An 18200-nucleotide genomic window follows, 5' to 3' on the forward strand; every position below is an offset into this window, starting at 1 on the left:
AGCTTGGTTTTGAAACATCTTTAGTTCTGTGACTTTGGACAATTTACTTAATGCTTGCTAAGTAAGTCTTCATTTCCTAAACTATAAAAGATGAGAAGAATAAGATTCACAAAGTTGTCTTTGGGACTGAGTAGAATTATTAGTATTTGCACTAATGTTTTCAAAAGTCTACTCTTCATAATATTTTCTACTGACATTTTTATTGAACTGAAGTTTGTATTTTTAACTAGTAATGTCAGTGCCCAAACCAAGTACTTTCAGTCTATAGTTCTTAGAAGGGAATATTAACCAATGTTTAAAGTTTTGTTGCTATCAATATAGAATAAATTATATTATTTATGTTATTTCTAGTAACTATTCTTTAAAGTCTCCCTCCCTGAGAAAATACCAGCATACATAGTATTGCAGTATATTAGTGAAACTGCTTTTGAAAATTACCATACAAGTAGCTTGTGATGTGATAACAGATGTGCACAGGGTATTTAGGAGACCTTACTCAATGTGGAGTGTAGGGACGGTTTGTGCACATGTTACTCTCTGGCCCGATGAAAGTCCTGAAATAAGAATTGTACTTCATTAGAAAGAATAGGGAAAAGGGATGAGTATGTTCAAAAAATCATAGTGCTAGCCATTAATATTATTTTAGACACTGTGTTTGGCTCCAGTGATATAACACAGGCAAAAGCATATTTGGTATGTTGAGGAACAAAAGGGGCCTATGTGATTCAAGCAAAGCGATGGACCGAGTTAGAGATAAGATCAGAAAGGGAAGAGGGACAGTGCCAGATCAATAGCTTAGTCCTCAAAATGTTTTACTGACAAGATAAAAAGGATGCTTCATGTATGTCACTTAAGCACGCTGGAATTCAACTGACATTTAGTTGATTGAGGGTGGGGCAAGACTTTCTCAGTGAAAATAGTATTGCATGTCTGTTACTCTGAGTGGTTATGGAGAGCAGAACAGAGAAATAACATAAGCAGACGAGATTGGACACATTCAGGGTGGTATGGCTGTAGACTGAGAAATAACATATTCAGACTTAAATTTTAAAGGGGATACTCTCAGCTAGACTATCATGATACTCTGTGTGCTAGATACTCTTATAAGTCTTGGGGACATAGTGAATAAAGCAGTCACCTATTTCATGGAACTTACGTTCCTAGGAAATAAATGATAAATATAAATATATAATGGATGAGCAACAGATAGCAAAAATTAATCCATAGAGTTATTCTTTGTTTATATTCTCTTTTTCTATTTAGTGAGTTACTGCATCAAATCAGCTTTTTCTCCTAATTATTTTTCCTTTCATTCCTCTAGCACTGCCTTAGTTTAGGCTTTATCATTTCTCATATAGTGAGCTCTGGTTTCATTGGACTTTCTCCCTGCCAGTTTTTCCTCTTGTTTCTCTCTTGATTCTGACGCCAGAATGATCTTTCCAAAAGATCTTTCTGTAAAGATCACTTCCAATTAAATAGCACCATATATCCTGCAGAAAAAAATCCAAACTATTTAACATTAAGTGGTATAATTTTAACTTCTTCAGTTACATCTCCTTTCCTTCCCCCCCCCAGACACTCACTAACTAAGTGCCACACTATTAAACTCATAGCACTTAACCAAAAGATTGAATTTATGGTCATCCCTCATCACATCTTAACATGACTGATTCAGTCTTTCTCAAGCTGCGGTTTTCAAACCAACAGCAGCAGCATCACCTGGGAACTTGTTAGGAATGCAAATTATCAGGCCACACCCTAGACATAGTCTTTCATCAGGAGGTACACACTGAAGTTGAGACAACCAGAGTTTTGACCGAATTATCCTTCCTTCCTACCATTTTACCAACGCTTATCACCCTGGACTCAACTCAGACATTACTTCTGCAAGGAAGCCTTGCTTATCTCTAACCACCCTTATCTCTAACTGATTTGTACTTTGACTCAGCAATTAGAAATGATGCTTCCATACTCTTATGTCTTTAAATTTTATAGGTATTTTCAGAATCTATACTTGCCTGCTACATAAAAACACCTAACTGGGCTCACTACATTTTAATAAAAGGTTGATTTTATTCTGAATATTCTAATCTTAAAAAACAGCAATAACTTTTGCCACAGAACATGTTTTTAGGGCACATATTTTTCCTCAGATGAGCAACTCTTGTGGTGAGTGAGTGGTCCTTTGGTTATCAGTTTTTTTATATGCAAATTTAAGTATGACTTTTTCCTGCTACCTTGCATATTGGGATGTTTATGTGTGAAATGAGAGGACTAGATAAAAAACTTAAGATTCCTTCTCATTTTAATAATTTTGTTATATTTCAAGATTTTCCTTATGTTTCTTACTTATAGATGGGGATAGAAGTGCTCGCCTCAAATTTAAAGGACTGGATGCAGTAATGTTAATAATGTTTATTTATATTATATGTTTATTGTTAAATCATTTAAAGAATTTTAAAGTAGAATGTTTGTGTGAACTGCATTTGGCTTTCAAATTAAATTTGTAACAATGTATGAGATATTTAGTGATTGAAAAGATTGCTTTTTAGAATACTAGAAACTAATTTTTTTCAAAGTGGAAAAGTCTCCTGGTTGGATAAAGTTGTTTTTCTAAAGTTCAAAGTTTTATTTTTCCAAGGTTCAAAGAGGTGGCATACTGTGGTTTGTCTTTTTATCTGTCATTATTACTATTGACAAAGAATGTGCATATGCAATTAGAATGTTCTGTTTTTGTTGCCAGAAACTCATTAAAGTATGTCACATGTCCTATTCCTGAGCAAAAAAAGGTTATTTCACATAAATTAAGGTGGCTTCTATTCTATAAGTAAATTATAAAACCCAAGCAACCTTTTTTAGACTAACTTTGAGTCACATAAGGAATGGATTTTACTTTTGTCTCCTGTTACTGGAATGTGGTTGAACATAGAATGTTTTAAATTTGAAACTAAGATAAAAGGTGAAACAAAATCATCTGAGATCATTTTCAACTCTAGGATTCTTTAATTATAATGAGCTTTGGTTTTCTAATTGATTTTTTTCTATCATAATTTTAGGGTTAGTCAGCAAAATAAAATCAACCTAATGACAGCAGACAACTTATCCATCTGTTTTTGGCCAACCCTGATGAGACCCGACTTTGAAAATCGAGAATTTCTGTCTACCACTAAGATCCATCAATCCGTTGTTGAAACATTCATTCAGCAGTGTCAGTTTTTCTTTTACAATGGAGAAATTGTAGAAATTGCAAATACTGTGGCTCCTCCACCACCTTCAAACCCAGGACAGTTGGTGGAACCAATGGTACCGCTTCAGTTACCACCACCATTGCAACCTCAGCTGATACAACCACAGTTACAGACGGATCCTCTTGGTATCATATGAGTAGGAAGTGATTGCAGACAGCCTGAAAATGGACAAAAAGCAAATCTAGACATGCATGTTTCAGGGTTCAGTAGTATATTTCATGTTTCTTACAGATAATTCACATTCAAAATGATGAGACATTTTCTCTTTGAACTATATGGTATTCCTTAATTTACATTACAAATCTAAGACCATGTGATAAGCATGACTGGAGAGATTTAATTTTTATAAACAAAAATAGCTATAAAATACAAAGCTGCTGTTGCATGCAACCTTATTGCAATCAGTATATCATTCCTGTGGCATTTTCTGTCACATTATATTGTGAATAAAATTTTTCTATAGAAATTAAATGATTTTAAAACTCGCATATATGAAACATTTAATGCTTTTCAGCCTGCTTTATGGCTGGTTTTGTTTATGTGCTAATTTGGGCAACTTAATTTACATTTTATCAGTCCGTGTAGATAATTAAAAGCCCAGTTAGGTATTTTATAATTTCCGGCTACTTATGCCATACTTGGGATGTTTGAAAGAAAAATACACTTAACATTTCTGTACCTTCATCTTCTAAGTAAACCTGTGGATGATACGATGAGGGGTAAAATGAACATATTTCTTGTGCACACATACCAAGGACATGCTTGTGGCTAAAGTGAGTTGATAATGTTGTGCAAAGGATAGTTGTCACCAACTCATTTCTTTATGGTCCATAATGAAATAAACATCTTGTATACTGTTAATTCTATAAACAGATGCATGTTCAAAAGATCTATGATGGTCTTGTAATCTTAATCTAATATATTTTAGATATTTTAATTTTTTTCCTTCTTGGGAAATACATTTTAGTATAGTGTAGAAAATACTTCATGACATTTTCATATAAGGTTATATAACTTTTCATACATAAACATGAAATTTGTTGTAGAAAATTCTTTAAACCAAACATTTTAATCTAGGACTTCAATTTACTCTGTTCCTTGAATCTATTTTTATGTGGCCCTTAAAAACATATCCAAAAATCCATTGCTAATATAGCAATAAAAATACTTTGGGTACTGACAGCCTCTTTGGAATGTGTATATATATATAATTGCAAACTTGTATTCATATTTTTTTCTGTGATGATGTTGTAGTAAGATCTAAAGTGGCTTTTACACCATTTTTTAAACCAATTTCCCTTTGATGTTGGTACCAGATTTGCTGTAAATGACTGCTGCTTCTGGGGTTAAACATTTTGTTGGTGAAGTACAACCAGAACACTAAATTATGGAGAAATTTTTCAGAATAGGTAGCATAGGTAAATTTTGTTAGGCTTTATTCAAGATTTGTTCTTTATCACACCATGCCATTTTTTTTCTAGAAAGAAAAAAAAATGGTTTTGTTCTTCATTGCTAGGTTATATTTTGTATAGTAAAGAGAAAATTCCTTGGTCCATGTTTTAATCTTCATTTATACTGCAATTTTAAGGTTATCTTATGTGTATTATAGTAAACAGATGATTTTGAGATTTGAGGCTCCCAAGAGTTTGATTTGCTCCATTTTTTTCCTAAAATAAATGTTGTCTTTCCCAACTGTTATGTCCTAGGTATTGTACTTCTGATTTTAACTTCAGAATCAAGATGTTGACATGAACCAGGCTGCTGTTAAAGTACATGTATATTATAAATTATTTGTGTTATACTCTTCCATGTTATTATCTTTTCTAAGAAAACAAAGTCCCTATTATTCCTATTGCAAAGCACACAGGAATTAAGAAAGTACAGTAATTTTTAAAAAGAAAAATCCGGTAAATGTAGTATTCTTAACTTGTTCTATATTACTTATACCTATTGTCTATATAGCTTTAATTTATAGCTGTCAGTTTAACATTGGCATGTCTGGCAAAGAAAATTAAACTTTAAGAGTTTTATAAACTGTTTCTAGGTTGCTAAAGAATTTATTTTTCTACTATATATGGTATAGACAAAGCTCAAAACTATGTACAGGAAAAAAGCCTGACTATTTCTTTGGAAGTAGGCTGAAAAGAGAATTTTCAGAACTGTTCGTGTCTTCAGTTCACTCACTCATAACTTTGCTATTGTAATATGTGAATCTCAGCTTATTTAAGCTATTCTCTTTTATACTGTTAACTTTCATGTGCATTTAGTACCATTTGTGTTAAAATTAGCATTTATCATTTTCTACATTAACTACCTTACACCTTCCCCAAAACTTATCTCCACTTTTCTATGCATTCTACAATTGATTTGCAAATCTTCATAGTGAGTCATTTAAAATTCTGCATTTGGTTCACTTAACTAGTAGGTTATAGTTAATTGAAAATTAAAGTGCGATTTAAAGCTCAGTCTGTTACACTGAATTGATTGCATTGTTTTGCCAAGGATTTAGATATGTTTTTAAATATTAGAAAAATAATTCTAAGAACAGAATAATATAATTAAACTTTTTTTCTGGTAAGTTACTGGAAGGTTTCACTGTTTAGGGACATATATATGAGACCTCTTAAAGGATGGAAAAAATATTAGTCTCATTATGAGAAAACATTAAGGCATTATATTTTACAATTTTAAATAAAATTCCATCTACATATATGTTGGCATTGTTTCATTTAAGCTTCAGTGCTTATAGTTATTACAGTATTGTACTTAATAGTATCTAGATTAGCAATATGAAGAAGGATAGTGGTACTCTTTCAAATTTTCAGTAGATTTATCGGAAGTCATATTCTGATCAACAAACACTTATTAGGATACACAGTTAATTTTAGAATAAAATTCCAGGCACAATACATTTCTATTTGAAATGGTATTTGTTAGTAGTGCTCCCCACCCCAACCCCCTTTTACAATGTAAATACTGTAGGTAACAGCAATCTAACTTAGTTGAAAAGCAGCTTTTATTTTCCATACTCTTTGTAAATAATGTAGACTTTTTCTTTGAGGTACGGGAATTTAATTTTGAATATCTCTTAGATATAAACAAAAGTTGGAGTAAGAACTTAGGCCTTAGCTTCCATGGTGATTTTTAGTTTTTTATACAGTAATAATTGTGATGCTATTTGTCAACTGGATATAAATATATATATAATTTTTAAAAGTCAAAAGTGCTTTGTTTTTTGTTTATAATTAATATAATTTTGTGCTTCACCCACAGGATCCTGCAGTAAATATCAGTGAAGTTTCTTCTGTATAAAGAATGCTATGAATAAAACATTAAGAAGCTATATAATTTTAAGTTATAGTTGCCTCTAATTTTACCATTTCATTGGTAAAAAATTAGCTTATTTTTTGTGCATAAAATAGGAAAATACGTTGATGTCAATATGATGAAAGTTTTATTAGGGAAGTATATTATTGAGCTTTTACTGTACCATGAGAGGGGATTCAAAATTCTTACTGTATGTATACAGATAAAAATTAAATTTTAAAATGTTCAGGAAAACTATACAGATCAACTGCTATAAGAAATGATTACCTAGATCTGAATTTTAAGCTGTGGCTAGACATTCTTTTGAGCCACAAGAAATATTTTGAAGCCTATTCTATTTTATAGCAGAGCTGCTTACATTGAAGAACATATTTTTATTTCCGTGGTTTATGAATACTAAGCCAAACTTTATGGGTATATATTGTCAGTTCTATGGATCTAGTGAGGTCTGTTTGACTTGAATCTTTGTGTTTATCTTGAATTTAATCATTTTATTAAGTACCTTAATTCCTAGACTGAACAATTTCTGATTTGTTTCAATACTTATGGGACATGTTTAATTTTTTATTGTATTTGAACTCCTGAAGTTCTCAGTAGCCTTTTCAATTTATTAAATGTCTGAAAATAAAATTTTCTAAGATTAAATAAGGGAAGGAACTACTCAAAATTGATTTCTTGGTAGCATCTGTATGTAGTTGAGAATACTGGAAGCATTAATATCTCATTTTCAATATCATTAATATCTTCAATATCCAACAACTAGATATTGGAGATGAGATATTAATGTGATAGCTCATAATGTGCTAATGGGATATTAATTGTGATCCACGTATTACGATCCTTTTAGAGCAGTTAAAATCTAGTTAACTCAGAATATTCAGTATTCTGTTGAACCTCCTCATCACCCTGTGAGCATGATTGCATTTTTTTCCCATAACATTAATTTTATCTCTGTGGGTATGTGCGTAGAAGGGAGAATCCATATTTCTCACATTGTTCAAATTCTGAAGTGTTTAATATTAGTCTTTTACATAAATTTTGCAGGTAGTAAGAATAATTTTTAAAAGCTTAATGGTAGTCAAAGTTAAGATTTGTTATTACTAAGTTTAATATATAAAATTACCAAATTTGAAATTAATGCAGTGCTGGCAGTTCTGGTTTAGTCATTTTTACCAGTAGTTAGGAGTGCTAAGACTTGGAATATATGAACTTTAACTTTGAGTAGATGTTAAGGAATTTGTAGTTTAGAATTTTATTCCCATCATGCAAATCGTCTGTTTTATTTTCCTCAAGTGGTAAAAATTATTATAAACAAATTAATAATGGCTCTCCTGTTCTAATAGTTTGCCTAAATTTTAGTTAAGATTCTCTGAGTGTTATAACATTTTTAAAGTTATTTCTATTTTGTATTAAATCTTATTCTAATATAAGTGATGTAGATATAAAAATTAACCTATTCATTGCTTTACAAATTCATCCAAGTTTGTTTTAATTATGTATCTGTACTCACATATCATTTTCTTGTGACCTTGAACTGAGTATTTTGTCCTAATTTAATATTTTTTAGGTACTCGCCAGTTTTAAAAATATCAGTTTTAAATTTGGGGCTCTTAGTTTCCCTTTTTTCTAGATTCTTTGTATTTCATTTTATTCAAATAAATGTCTTTCTAGGTGTTCAGTGAAGCCAGCTTACATTTTATATACCCTAAAATAAGTAAAATTAGAACAATGCTCATTTTCATACTATTATTTTTGTGAGACTTGGTGCTGTAATTGTATACATCAGAACTGAATTGATTTCATAGTCTTACTTGCATTCTGAAGGATGACAAAGTAATATTTTTGAGGTCAGCATCTCCACTCACATTAATCATGATCATATTGTAAATATTTCAAAAATTGTGACATAAGTGAAGTGATTGATATTTTTAAACAACTACCCCTAAAATATAAAAGTCATATCCATAATAGATCTAAAAGAATGTGACCATCATTTTATTTAATGGATGGTCTCTTCAAAGTGTAGGTTTCTCTTTCTGAAATCTTTTTGGCTGCTTTTAGTCTGTAAGTGCTATATAAGGATTATAGGTGACAGATCTTAACCGATTCAGACTTAGGTTTAAAGGAGTTCCTTTAAAATAACTAGAGGTTTTCAGAATATGCTGTCTTTTTCATGTTTTTCTTTTTATAGCAGTGGTTTCCAAACATCAATCACTTTTGGGAACTTCCTAAGAATCAAGCTGTGCAGAAGCCATCAACTGTACAAATCTCTGAGGTGCAAGAGTTATGTGCTTATACATTGCATCTGGGGAGGACCAAAGAGTTTCTGGAAGAAATTATTCATTTGGTAAGGGTTAATTACATGAAAAATGTTGTCTTTCAATTAAACTCATCAATATGTAGACTGATAGTTCAAAGCAATTTTGTAATCAAATTGTAATCTAGTTAAAACCAAGCTTTTTAATGACAGTTATCTGGACATACTAGTAAGGAAGCTTTTAATGTCCTAAAAAATAGTAACTTTACAGTTTCCTCTTTCCTTTAACTGTGAATGAAAGGGTTCTACGAAGGAAATAGAAGGAAAACTGACAAAAAAAAAAAAAAAAAGAATAGAGCAAGGAGTTGGAGAAGAGTAATTTGCATTCCAGAATGATTTTTAGTATTCTAATATAACTATATTCTGAATTTTCCAAAGTCATCATTTTCATTTTTCTATCACTTTAATATTTGCTTTACAAACACTATAGAGGTTCTCTTTTTGTATGAGATGTAGTAGGTCACAGCAGGTCAACACACCAATATTAACATAAAATAGGATTACTTTCAAAAACCACATATTTAAAGGCATCATGTGGAACTTAGATCTAAAATGGGTTCAGTCTCACAGAGGGGAGAACTCTTCAAAGGTTATTGGAAGATCAAAAATTTATTTTTATGGTGACATTGATTAATGAAATCCAGTAAGTTTCAGCTGTACATTTCAACCATAAGGCACATACATTTACATTGTATGTTCACCTCCCATAGTTAAATTTTTTTTTTTCACCCAATTTCTTCTGGGCTCAGTCTTGGAATCTGGATTTGACCTAGGCAGAGGGCCATGTTAAAGGAAAGAGAAACCAGCTATGCTTTTAATTAATGATTGCATAGAGCTGGAGTGACAACATTGGAGTTTTTGAAAGGCCTTGAAAGAATAGCCTTTCAAGATACCTGTTAAATGTTGAGCGTAGTGAGGCTAAAAAGCTAAGCTGAAAGTTTGTGAAAGGCAAAGCTGAATCCCTTGCAGTCTTTCAAGCCTGCATAAACAAAGGTCCAGGTTTTTAACTGGAAATTTTCTGGGTCTATACCTTAAAACAGGTATAAATTGGGCTAAATCTTATCAAAACCATTAACTTTGCCTAACAGGAAAGGGGGCCCTCCTTTAGAGGAAGGAATTGTCTTGGAACCTCTATGTTCTTTACTATACAATATCTGGCATAAAATTAAATTGCTAGATATGTGAAGCAACAATCATTTGACATAAAAAGGGGAGAAAGAATTGAATCAATCTAAATTGTGGAGTTGGACGACTTTATAATCGTGATTTAATGTGAAAAAAATGTCCAAAAAGGTTGAAAAATAGAAGAAAGTTTTCATCAAAAATGTTTTATTTTAAAAAGGACATGCTAGAACTGAAATATTAAGAACTCTCTAGATGAGTTAACAGATCATACCAGAAAACAAGGAAAGTGAACTGGAAGACAAGATTATCAATAGTTAATGCCAGTGAAGCAGGATATGTTCAAAATATCTAACATGTAATTTGAAGTCATGGAGAAGGAATGGGGCAAGAACAATGAAGAGATTATGGCCAACAATTTTCCAAAATTGGTGAAAGCTCACAGATGAAAGTTCAGCCAATTCTAGTCAGGCAGAACTAAGTGTTAAAAACTATACCTAGGTACCCATGGCAAAAATACTAAAAATCAAAGGAGAGAAGACATTGCCTTCAATGGAGCACCAGTAAGACTGATAACCTCAATAGAAATGATCAAGGACAGAAAACAGTGGAATGACATCGTTAAAGTGCTGAGGGGGGAAATGCCAACGAAAGGCCCTGGTGGAATAAAGATGGTTCCAGACAAAAGCTAGGTAAGGTACTTCATCACCAAGCAGGCCTTCGGTAAAATAAAAACTAAGGAAAGCAGAAGTGGTCCTCAGGCAATTTACTGTTGACATTGAAAGTTCCAAATGGTTTCTTTCCTGAGGCACTCAGCATTAAATCTTGTCAGTTCTCTAAAACCCATAAGGTTTGGAGTTTTTGGTATCTCAGGTAAAAATACTACGTCGAGGCTGAGAGATCATTTCTGAGACTATCCCACTTCTTACAGTGGCTCTGATTGGAACTTAAAGACTACTCAACCACCTTCAGGCTTCTGTGGAAAGTAGAGTTGAGAACTTAACTGTGGATATGTTCTGTGGATAAAGTAGGAAAGACCTCACCCACTGGTCAGTATTCAGGTTCCATTGAAGAATTTGTATACAAGAAGAATTGTACTGAATGTGACCAGGCCTTTTAAAAGACACATTTGAACATCGGAGAATTCACACTGGAGAGAGAGTAGCTGGAAAATTCGTCACACCTCAGTGAATATCTGCAAACATTCAGGAAAAATCTTATACATGTATTAAATATGAGAAGCATTCACCAAAAGTTCACATCTTTGTACACTAATGCTAACACTAGAGAAAGACGTATAGATGTACTGAATTTGAAAAGGTTTTTTTACCTGTCAGTCTTGATTGTAGTTAAGAAAATTCACACTGGTAAGTCATTTGAATGCAGTGCCTCTGGAAAAGCCTTTGCCCAGGAGTCACAACTGAGTGTACACAAGAATTTCATACTGGAGAGACACACAGACTGAGTGTGGATAGGCCATCCATCAGCCACAAGTCAAACTCATTGAATGATGGCCAGCCTCCAACATGGCTCCTAGTATTCACATTTTTGCATGGTCCCCTACTTTATTTTACCAAGCTTGGCTTTGTGTGACTAATAAACAGAAGTGACAATATGTCAAGTCCAAGATTAGATTATATGTAACTGGTTTTTCCTCTTGGGCATCCCCTGTACACTATATCCTTTATGTTCTCTTGCTCTGAGGAAAGCAAATTGTCATTGTGAGTAGCTGTATGGAAAGCACCACGTGGTGAGGAATTAAGTCTGGTTAGCAACTAGTGGAATTGAAGTCTACCTATAATTGAATGAGCTTGGAAGCTGATTTCTTTCCTGACAGCTTGAATTAAATATCACGAAGAACCTGAACTAGACCTACCCACCTAAGCCATTCACAGATTCCTATCCCTCAGAAATGATAAGTTGTTTTGAACTGGTGAGTTTGGGGACAATTTATGCAGCAATAGATAACTAGTAAAATTACTTATCAAAGTTCATATTAGGGAGATACTTTGTGAATGTAATGATTGTACATTTCCTTCACTTCCAAGTCAATATCAAGTGTATCAGAAAATTCCCATTGACACTGAAATGATATATATACTGAGTGAGAAAACACCTAAGTACCAGATTAAATCTCTATATGTCAGAAAACACTGGCATGAAAAACTGTATTTGTACTAAATAAGATAGAGCCTTCATGGAAAAGTCTTTTAAATACGTATCAGAACCTATCCTAGAGAGAAATTTTATGAATGTACTGATTGTTGTAACTCCTCTGGAGATACCACATCAGATTCACAGAGGAGAACTGTGTGTGGGTGTGTGTGTGTTCAAGAAGGTCCTTTGAATATGACCGGAGTAGTCATGCTTGAGTCACCATTAATGTGCTGACTGTTTCCCTCTGCCCCGCCCCCCCCCAGGTCTCAGTATATATCAGAATTCATAAATTAAGGAAAATCTGTTTCTTCGAAGTGAGAAAGCTGCTACTCACAGAATCAGATGAAATTGCACATTACAGATTTTATATAGCCCAGAAAATATATGACTATATATAAATAAAACACTACTAGAAACCTAGTTTCTTCTTTACCTTCAGCATGAACTCAGAGCTGGAGCTAAAAGTTTAAAAGTTTCTAAGAATTTAACCAGATAATCTTTTCTTGTTCCAAATTTAAGCAATATTTGATTAGACACGTAGTGATGATTTAAATTAAACCGTTAGGCTAACTCCATGTTGAAATAAATAATACAGCTTAACAGTCATCAAGTAATATATATTGTCATTGAAGGGTTGCTCACTGGCAAGAATGTTCAGTATGAGGCATGATTTTTCTAAACTAGTTTATTTCATAGACTTGACTCCCATTTATTCTGTCCTGATCTCAAAGATGTTAAAATATTTTTTTAAAAAATGTACAAGTATTTATATCATTTGGTATAGAACAAAAGTGCGGCATTTTCAGAACATACTTAGGTGAATTGGTATTCTCTGCATTAGTCAAATATAGAACTGAACTTGAACCTACATCTTTGAACTATCAAAACCACCAATGGTGACCAATTTTTAACCAAATACATCATCTGCAATAAATTGTTTATTTGAATTGTATTGATTACTAGTTCTGTATTTAATTTTTAAATCCTCGGTTTTAGTTTATAACACCTATGAGTTTATATACAGTTTTGTGTTTATACATATTTAACAATGTAATAGAAGTAATTTCAGCAATACTGGAGGTTTAGAGAGAATTTTTAGCTTTAAAATTTAAAAGGGGTCACATGTTAATCACTTGTGAGAAATTCCATTCTAGCTCTCTAACAGCACATTGTTCAGCAGTGCCATGACTGTAAAATTACGCTTTCTTGTAATTTCTGTACACATAATTTAAAACCATTATGAAGATTTCCCCACCCCAAAGGACTTGATCTTTTATCAGCCCCTTTTTCTGTATATGGAAAACGTTTTTCCTCTTCAGAATTTAAAGGGTTTAAACATGGTCACCAAGGAGTGTAGCTTGGCAGAAGCGCTTACAACTGGTAGAGAAATCAAGTTCATGATTCTGGAACTCTGACCATCCATTCCACTATAGATTCTTTTAACCAGGTATCCTTTGATAAACTGATTGTAAGGTTTCTAAAGAATAAGCACAGGAAGGATTTTTGATATATTTCTTCAAATTGTAAAATTGAACATCACTATTAATAGCTTTGAAGTCAGAAATGGCTTCCTGGAAAGAGGCCATTAGAAGAAATGTATCAATGCAAATTTTATTTGTAATTCGACAGTTTACTCAAGTGTCACTTTCGCCAATTTTTTTGGGGGGAGGGTGGAGAACAATGTTTTCATACTCTTCAAAGTTTTGAAAGAAAAGAATTATAGTTTTTGCAATAATCGCTATAGGCTTTCTGTTCCTTTATTTTCATCTCAGCAATACCAGAAACTCATGATTTCACACTATTTTTGTACATCATAAAGTTGGGTACTAATTTTAAAACTTCTCAAAACTACTGATCTTTCACAAGATTTTACTTTACAATATTATGCCATAGTTTTGGAAAGGGTAGGAGGACGACCAAAGGAAGAAAAAAGCAAAATTCTACTTATTCTATAGATAAGCCGTATTCCTTAAGTGTGCCATCTTAACGCAAACCACTTTACTTCAATAAATGGAGCAGTGTAACCACCTCAGTACCAGAGGCTTTCACTTTTGGCCCTCATTTCACAAGGCGCAAGGCTATTACTTGGACAGTATGGTTTTAGCAGTAGTTAGAGTATTTAACAGTAACATTCTGATATTTCTTGCAAGTAGGTCTGTTCTGCATGTTTGTGTCATGTAGGGCTAGGATCTGTGCAGGGAAGTATAAGGAAGTACGAGAATGCTTCTCCAGTTCAACTCTATAATATAATCCCTCGAATCCACCTCTCAGGCGGAAAAGGTTTGCTTCAGCGTTCTCTGCGTACCAGCCGGCTGGAGACCTGACACCAAGGTGGCCCAAGGGGAAGACACCTGTGAAGGGCGTGGCTATCCATCGGGCTCCTCCGCCCCGCCCCCCCTTCACAGTGACGCCTGCGCAGATGGTGTGATACCCGAGATTTGGGCAGAAGTTCGCAAAGCCGGGTGCAAAGTAGAATGGTGCTGAAGATCCAGGACTGAGTCGATGGGAGGAGTTTTACGGAGGGCTGGACGCTGGGTTGATTTCAACAATGCTTTTTGCAACTGGCAGAAGGCCCCCGTGTTACTGATGAAACATCTGAGATACGTTCCATATTTCGCTGGAAGGGCCTGTGCTCGACTTAGAGCCCTAGTGACCCAACGCCCTAGTGGCCCAGCGGGCCAAGCGATTTGGGGAGAGGCCGCATGGGTCATGCCAACCCGGCCCAGCCCTCGCCGAACCATGGCTGTTTCACGGACAACGCGTAGCCCGCTCGCTTGGATCTCCAGGGCTCTGCACGCGCGTGCAGGGGGGCGGGGGGATGGCTCGGGGGGGGAGGTGGGCGTCCGCCGTGCTCGCCGCTCCCGGCATGCCCCGCCGGTCCATCGCGGAGGCCGCACGACCCACAGCCCGGCCTTCGGCCGGGCGACGGGACCCCCTTACCCAAGGTGCTCCGGGCGCTCATTTGCATGTCCCACTCTACAGGTAAACCCGGCCGGTCAGTCGCGGCCTAACGCTCATAGCACCGACCGTGCGGGCCTCGTCAGGTGATTCCGCGGCAACAAATTTGTCCTAGACGTCCCGACGTTGTTTAGAAAAGCGCGCGGTTCGAACACCCTAAGCAAGAGAGGCGAGAGGTCGCCGTGCCTTATATATGCCGGGGGCGGACTCAGTGGCGTGCTCGCTTCGGCAGCACATATACTAAAATTGGAACGATACAGAGAAGATTAGCATGGCCCCTGCGCAAGGATGACACGCAAATTCGTGAAGCGTTCCATATTTTGTGTGCAGCCTAGCCTCTTCACATCTGGTGCTGATTAAAGAAAAAAAATGGTAGGTAAGGAGTGGTCTCCCTCCCTCCCACCAGATCCCAGCTCGCTAGACTGGCGCCGCTACCTACACGGGCCCCTGCTATCTCTCCATGGTCGCTGAGTCACATTTCTATAAGTGACCTAGGTAATTCTAGTGTCTGCAATCGGTTGCTGGTTTTTATTGGTTAAAATCTGCTTTTGGTTTGGGCAATGAACTTTCCTCTTGATCAAATTTCCCATCAAGGAATCCGTCGTTTTAGGTAAACTGGCATTTCTGAGACCTCCTTAGAGACCAGATGAAGCAGGCATACAAAACCGGTCTCGGAAAGACTTGTGAAAGCAGATGCGAATGGGCTTGCTGTTTCCAGCCAGTTTTCAATTGGTCTTGGAGCTCCAGGATCCTTAGCACCGGCCAACATTGATCTCATCCAGTGTAACTACTCCGTGGTAACAGTCTCGGCCTTTGTGCGGCTCACAGGCTGACTGGCCTATGCACTCAGGTCTAAGGCGACCGAAGAATGTCCGAAAGATGTCACAAAAGTTGACACTCGAAATGTGCACTAATGTTGGCTTACTTCTTTTAGTAAAGATTTATTATTTTAGCAATAATTTAGTAACTTGATTTAGAAATGACTTGGTAAGGATTCATCAAGCAATATATGCGCCAGGCAGTCTTCTGAAACAAGAGCCAACTCACCTGGGTCTGGAGCGTGTTTTTAAGGGAGTCAAGGCCATGAATAAGTCGATATCAGAATTTTTAAGTTTTATGAGTCGACATATTTGCTCATAAATATCCAGGTGTAACTCATTTCAGATTGCCTTACATGAATATTTTTATGAAAAGTCATTTTGCTATGGCGGGCTTTGACTCATTTCTTCCGAGGTAATCAGCACCGGGTATGAATTGGCTAGGGCAGTGCACAAAATATGGAACGCTTCACGAATTTGCGTGTCATCCTTGCGCAGGGGCCATGCTAATCTTCTCTGTATCGTTCCAATTTTAGTATATGTGCTGCCGAAGCGAGCACGCCTCTGAGTCCGTCCCCGGCATATATAAGGCACGGCGACCTCTCGCCTCTCTTGCTTAGGGTGTTCGAACCGCGCGCCTTTTCTAAACAACTTCGGGACGTCTAGGACAAATTTGTTGCCGCGGAATCACCTGACGAGGCCCGCACGGTCGGTGCTATGAGCGCTAGGCCGCGACTGACCGGCCGGGTTTACCTGTAGAGTGGGACATGCAAATGAGCGCCCGGAGCACCTTGGGTAAGGGGGTCCCGTCGCCGGGCCGAAGGCCCGGCTGTGGGTCGTGCGTCCTCAGCGATGGACCGGCGGGGCATGCCGGGAGCGGAGCCTTCGGAGGCCTGGCGAGCGGGAGAGACGCGGTGGGTGAGGTAGCCGTGATGCCCAGAGGGCCAGGCCGGGCCTTGCAGGCACCAGATTCCTAGAACATGTCGTTTCCCGCTTAAACTTTCTCTGATGAGTAGCTAAAAAAAAAAAAAAAAAAAAAAAATCAATCATTATCACACCTTGTAAGGTAATACTTTAATATCACCTAATTTTCACAATACGTTCAAATTTCCTTGATGATTTCAAAGATGCCTTTTATTATTGATTTGTCGTAAGGATCCAAACGAGGTTCCGCCGTCCCACGTTGTATTTGTTTGCTATGTCTTTTAGGGCTCTGTCGTCCTTTAATCCACCCCACCCCCACACACACCCACTTCTCCATGTTATTGATTTATTGGAGAAACGAGGTATTTGCCCTGTGGAATGTCAGGATTCTTGCATTTGGCCCATTTCTTACTAATGTTGTCGTTTAACTTGTTTCTCTATCATCCATGGTACTTGAAAATTCATAGTTAGATCTAAAGGCCTAATCGGATCCTGGTTCAATTTTTTAAGCCTGCGTGGTTCATTGGTTGGGTGCATACTTCCTATTGCATTTCATCTTAACGCTTTTAATGTCTGGCAGAACCGGTGAGTTCAGGTAGGGTCATCATCCTGACTCCTCCATTATAAAGTTTCCCATAAATCTTTCACTTCATGATTTTAGAATACACTGATGAACGGTGCCCAGGTAGAGAGGCTGGTGTTTTGTTGGTTAGTTTTTAACCCTTTTGCTCATGAGCTATAACGATGTGTAACCCAAGGCCCCTGCTGTCCAAGTCTATGCTCCAAGAAAGAAAAAAAAAAAAAAGCCAGGAAAAGCAATAAAGGAAGAGTGTCGATGTCGTTTGAGTCTCTGGATCATTCGTGACATATCCATAGTTCGTTTACGTGAACTAACGAATTACCTTTCTTAATTAAGCTAGATTGGAGTTGTGTTTCCGCCTCCTCACTGCTAAGAGGTTCTTCTGGAACCACTTAACGTTGGCCCTGAGTGCTGGGTCTCCAGGCTCCACCACACTCACAGTGGGCTATCTTTTAGCTACATTTTCTTATGTAGAATCAACTGGGTAAAAAAATAGTTCCACCCACCCTCTCCTCTGTTTGAATGCAAACTGATGTTTCTTTTCTGGATATTTTCGGAATGTTTTCTTTCAGGCTATACAATTATGGAAAACTTTATTCAGTAGGAGAATGTGCTAGAGGCATTCAATTTTAACATCTTGGGTTTCCTTACTCTGTTCTCATTTCTGTTACACAGTTGTCTTTCAATCCCCAAACTCTTGGGTTCCCCTACAGTCTTGTCCTCCTGTTTCTTCTTCCCCCAACCTGCAC

At 36.3% G+C, this 18200-nt stretch overlaps 2 protein-coding genes and 2 non-coding genes across 7 annotated transcripts in view; 3 read left to right on the forward strand and 1 right to left on the reverse strand.

Annotated features, from left to right (window-relative positions):
* Positions 1 to 6471, forward strand: part of ARHGAP5 (Rho GTPase activating protein 5) — a 69359-nt gene extending 62888 nt beyond the window's left edge. For all 4 annotated transcript variants that reach the window (XM_023521155.1, XM_011376410.2, XM_023521156.1 and 1 more), the window contains one exon: positions 3057 to 6471. In XM_023521155.1, the coding sequence (XP_023376923.1) occupies positions 3057 to 3384 (328 nt within the window). In that variant the 3' untranslated portion in view covers positions 3385 to 6471. The remainder of the gene's footprint in view (positions 1 to 3056) is intronic.
* Positions 6472 to 8441: 1970 nt separating this feature from the next.
* LOC105303060 (A-kinase anchor protein 6-like) overlaps positions 8442 to 18200 on the forward strand; it is a gene marked incomplete at its 3' end in the record, with an annotated part of 427728 nt that continues 417969 nt past the window's right edge. The window contains exons 1-2 of the mRNA XM_011376415.2: positions 8442 to 8922; positions 10516 to 10706. The remainder of the gene's footprint in view (positions 8923 to 10515; positions 10707 to 18200) is intronic.
* LOC111730015 lies at positions 15346 to 15452 on the forward strand. The gene has a single exon (XR_002776507.1). It is a non-coding gene; the product is annotated as a U6 spliceosomal RNA (small nuclear RNA).
* LOC111730016 lies at positions 16401 to 16507 on the reverse strand. The gene has a single exon (XR_002776508.1). It is a non-coding gene; the product is annotated as a U6 spliceosomal RNA (small nuclear RNA).

This window comes from Pteropus vampyrus, unplaced genomic scaffold, assembly GCF_000151845.1.
Source record: "Pteropus vampyrus isolate Shadow unplaced genomic scaffold, Pvam_2.0 Scaffold297, whole genome shotgun sequence".
Lineage (NCBI taxonomy): Eukaryota > Metazoa > Chordata > Mammalia > Chiroptera > Pteropodidae > Pteropus > Pteropus vampyrus.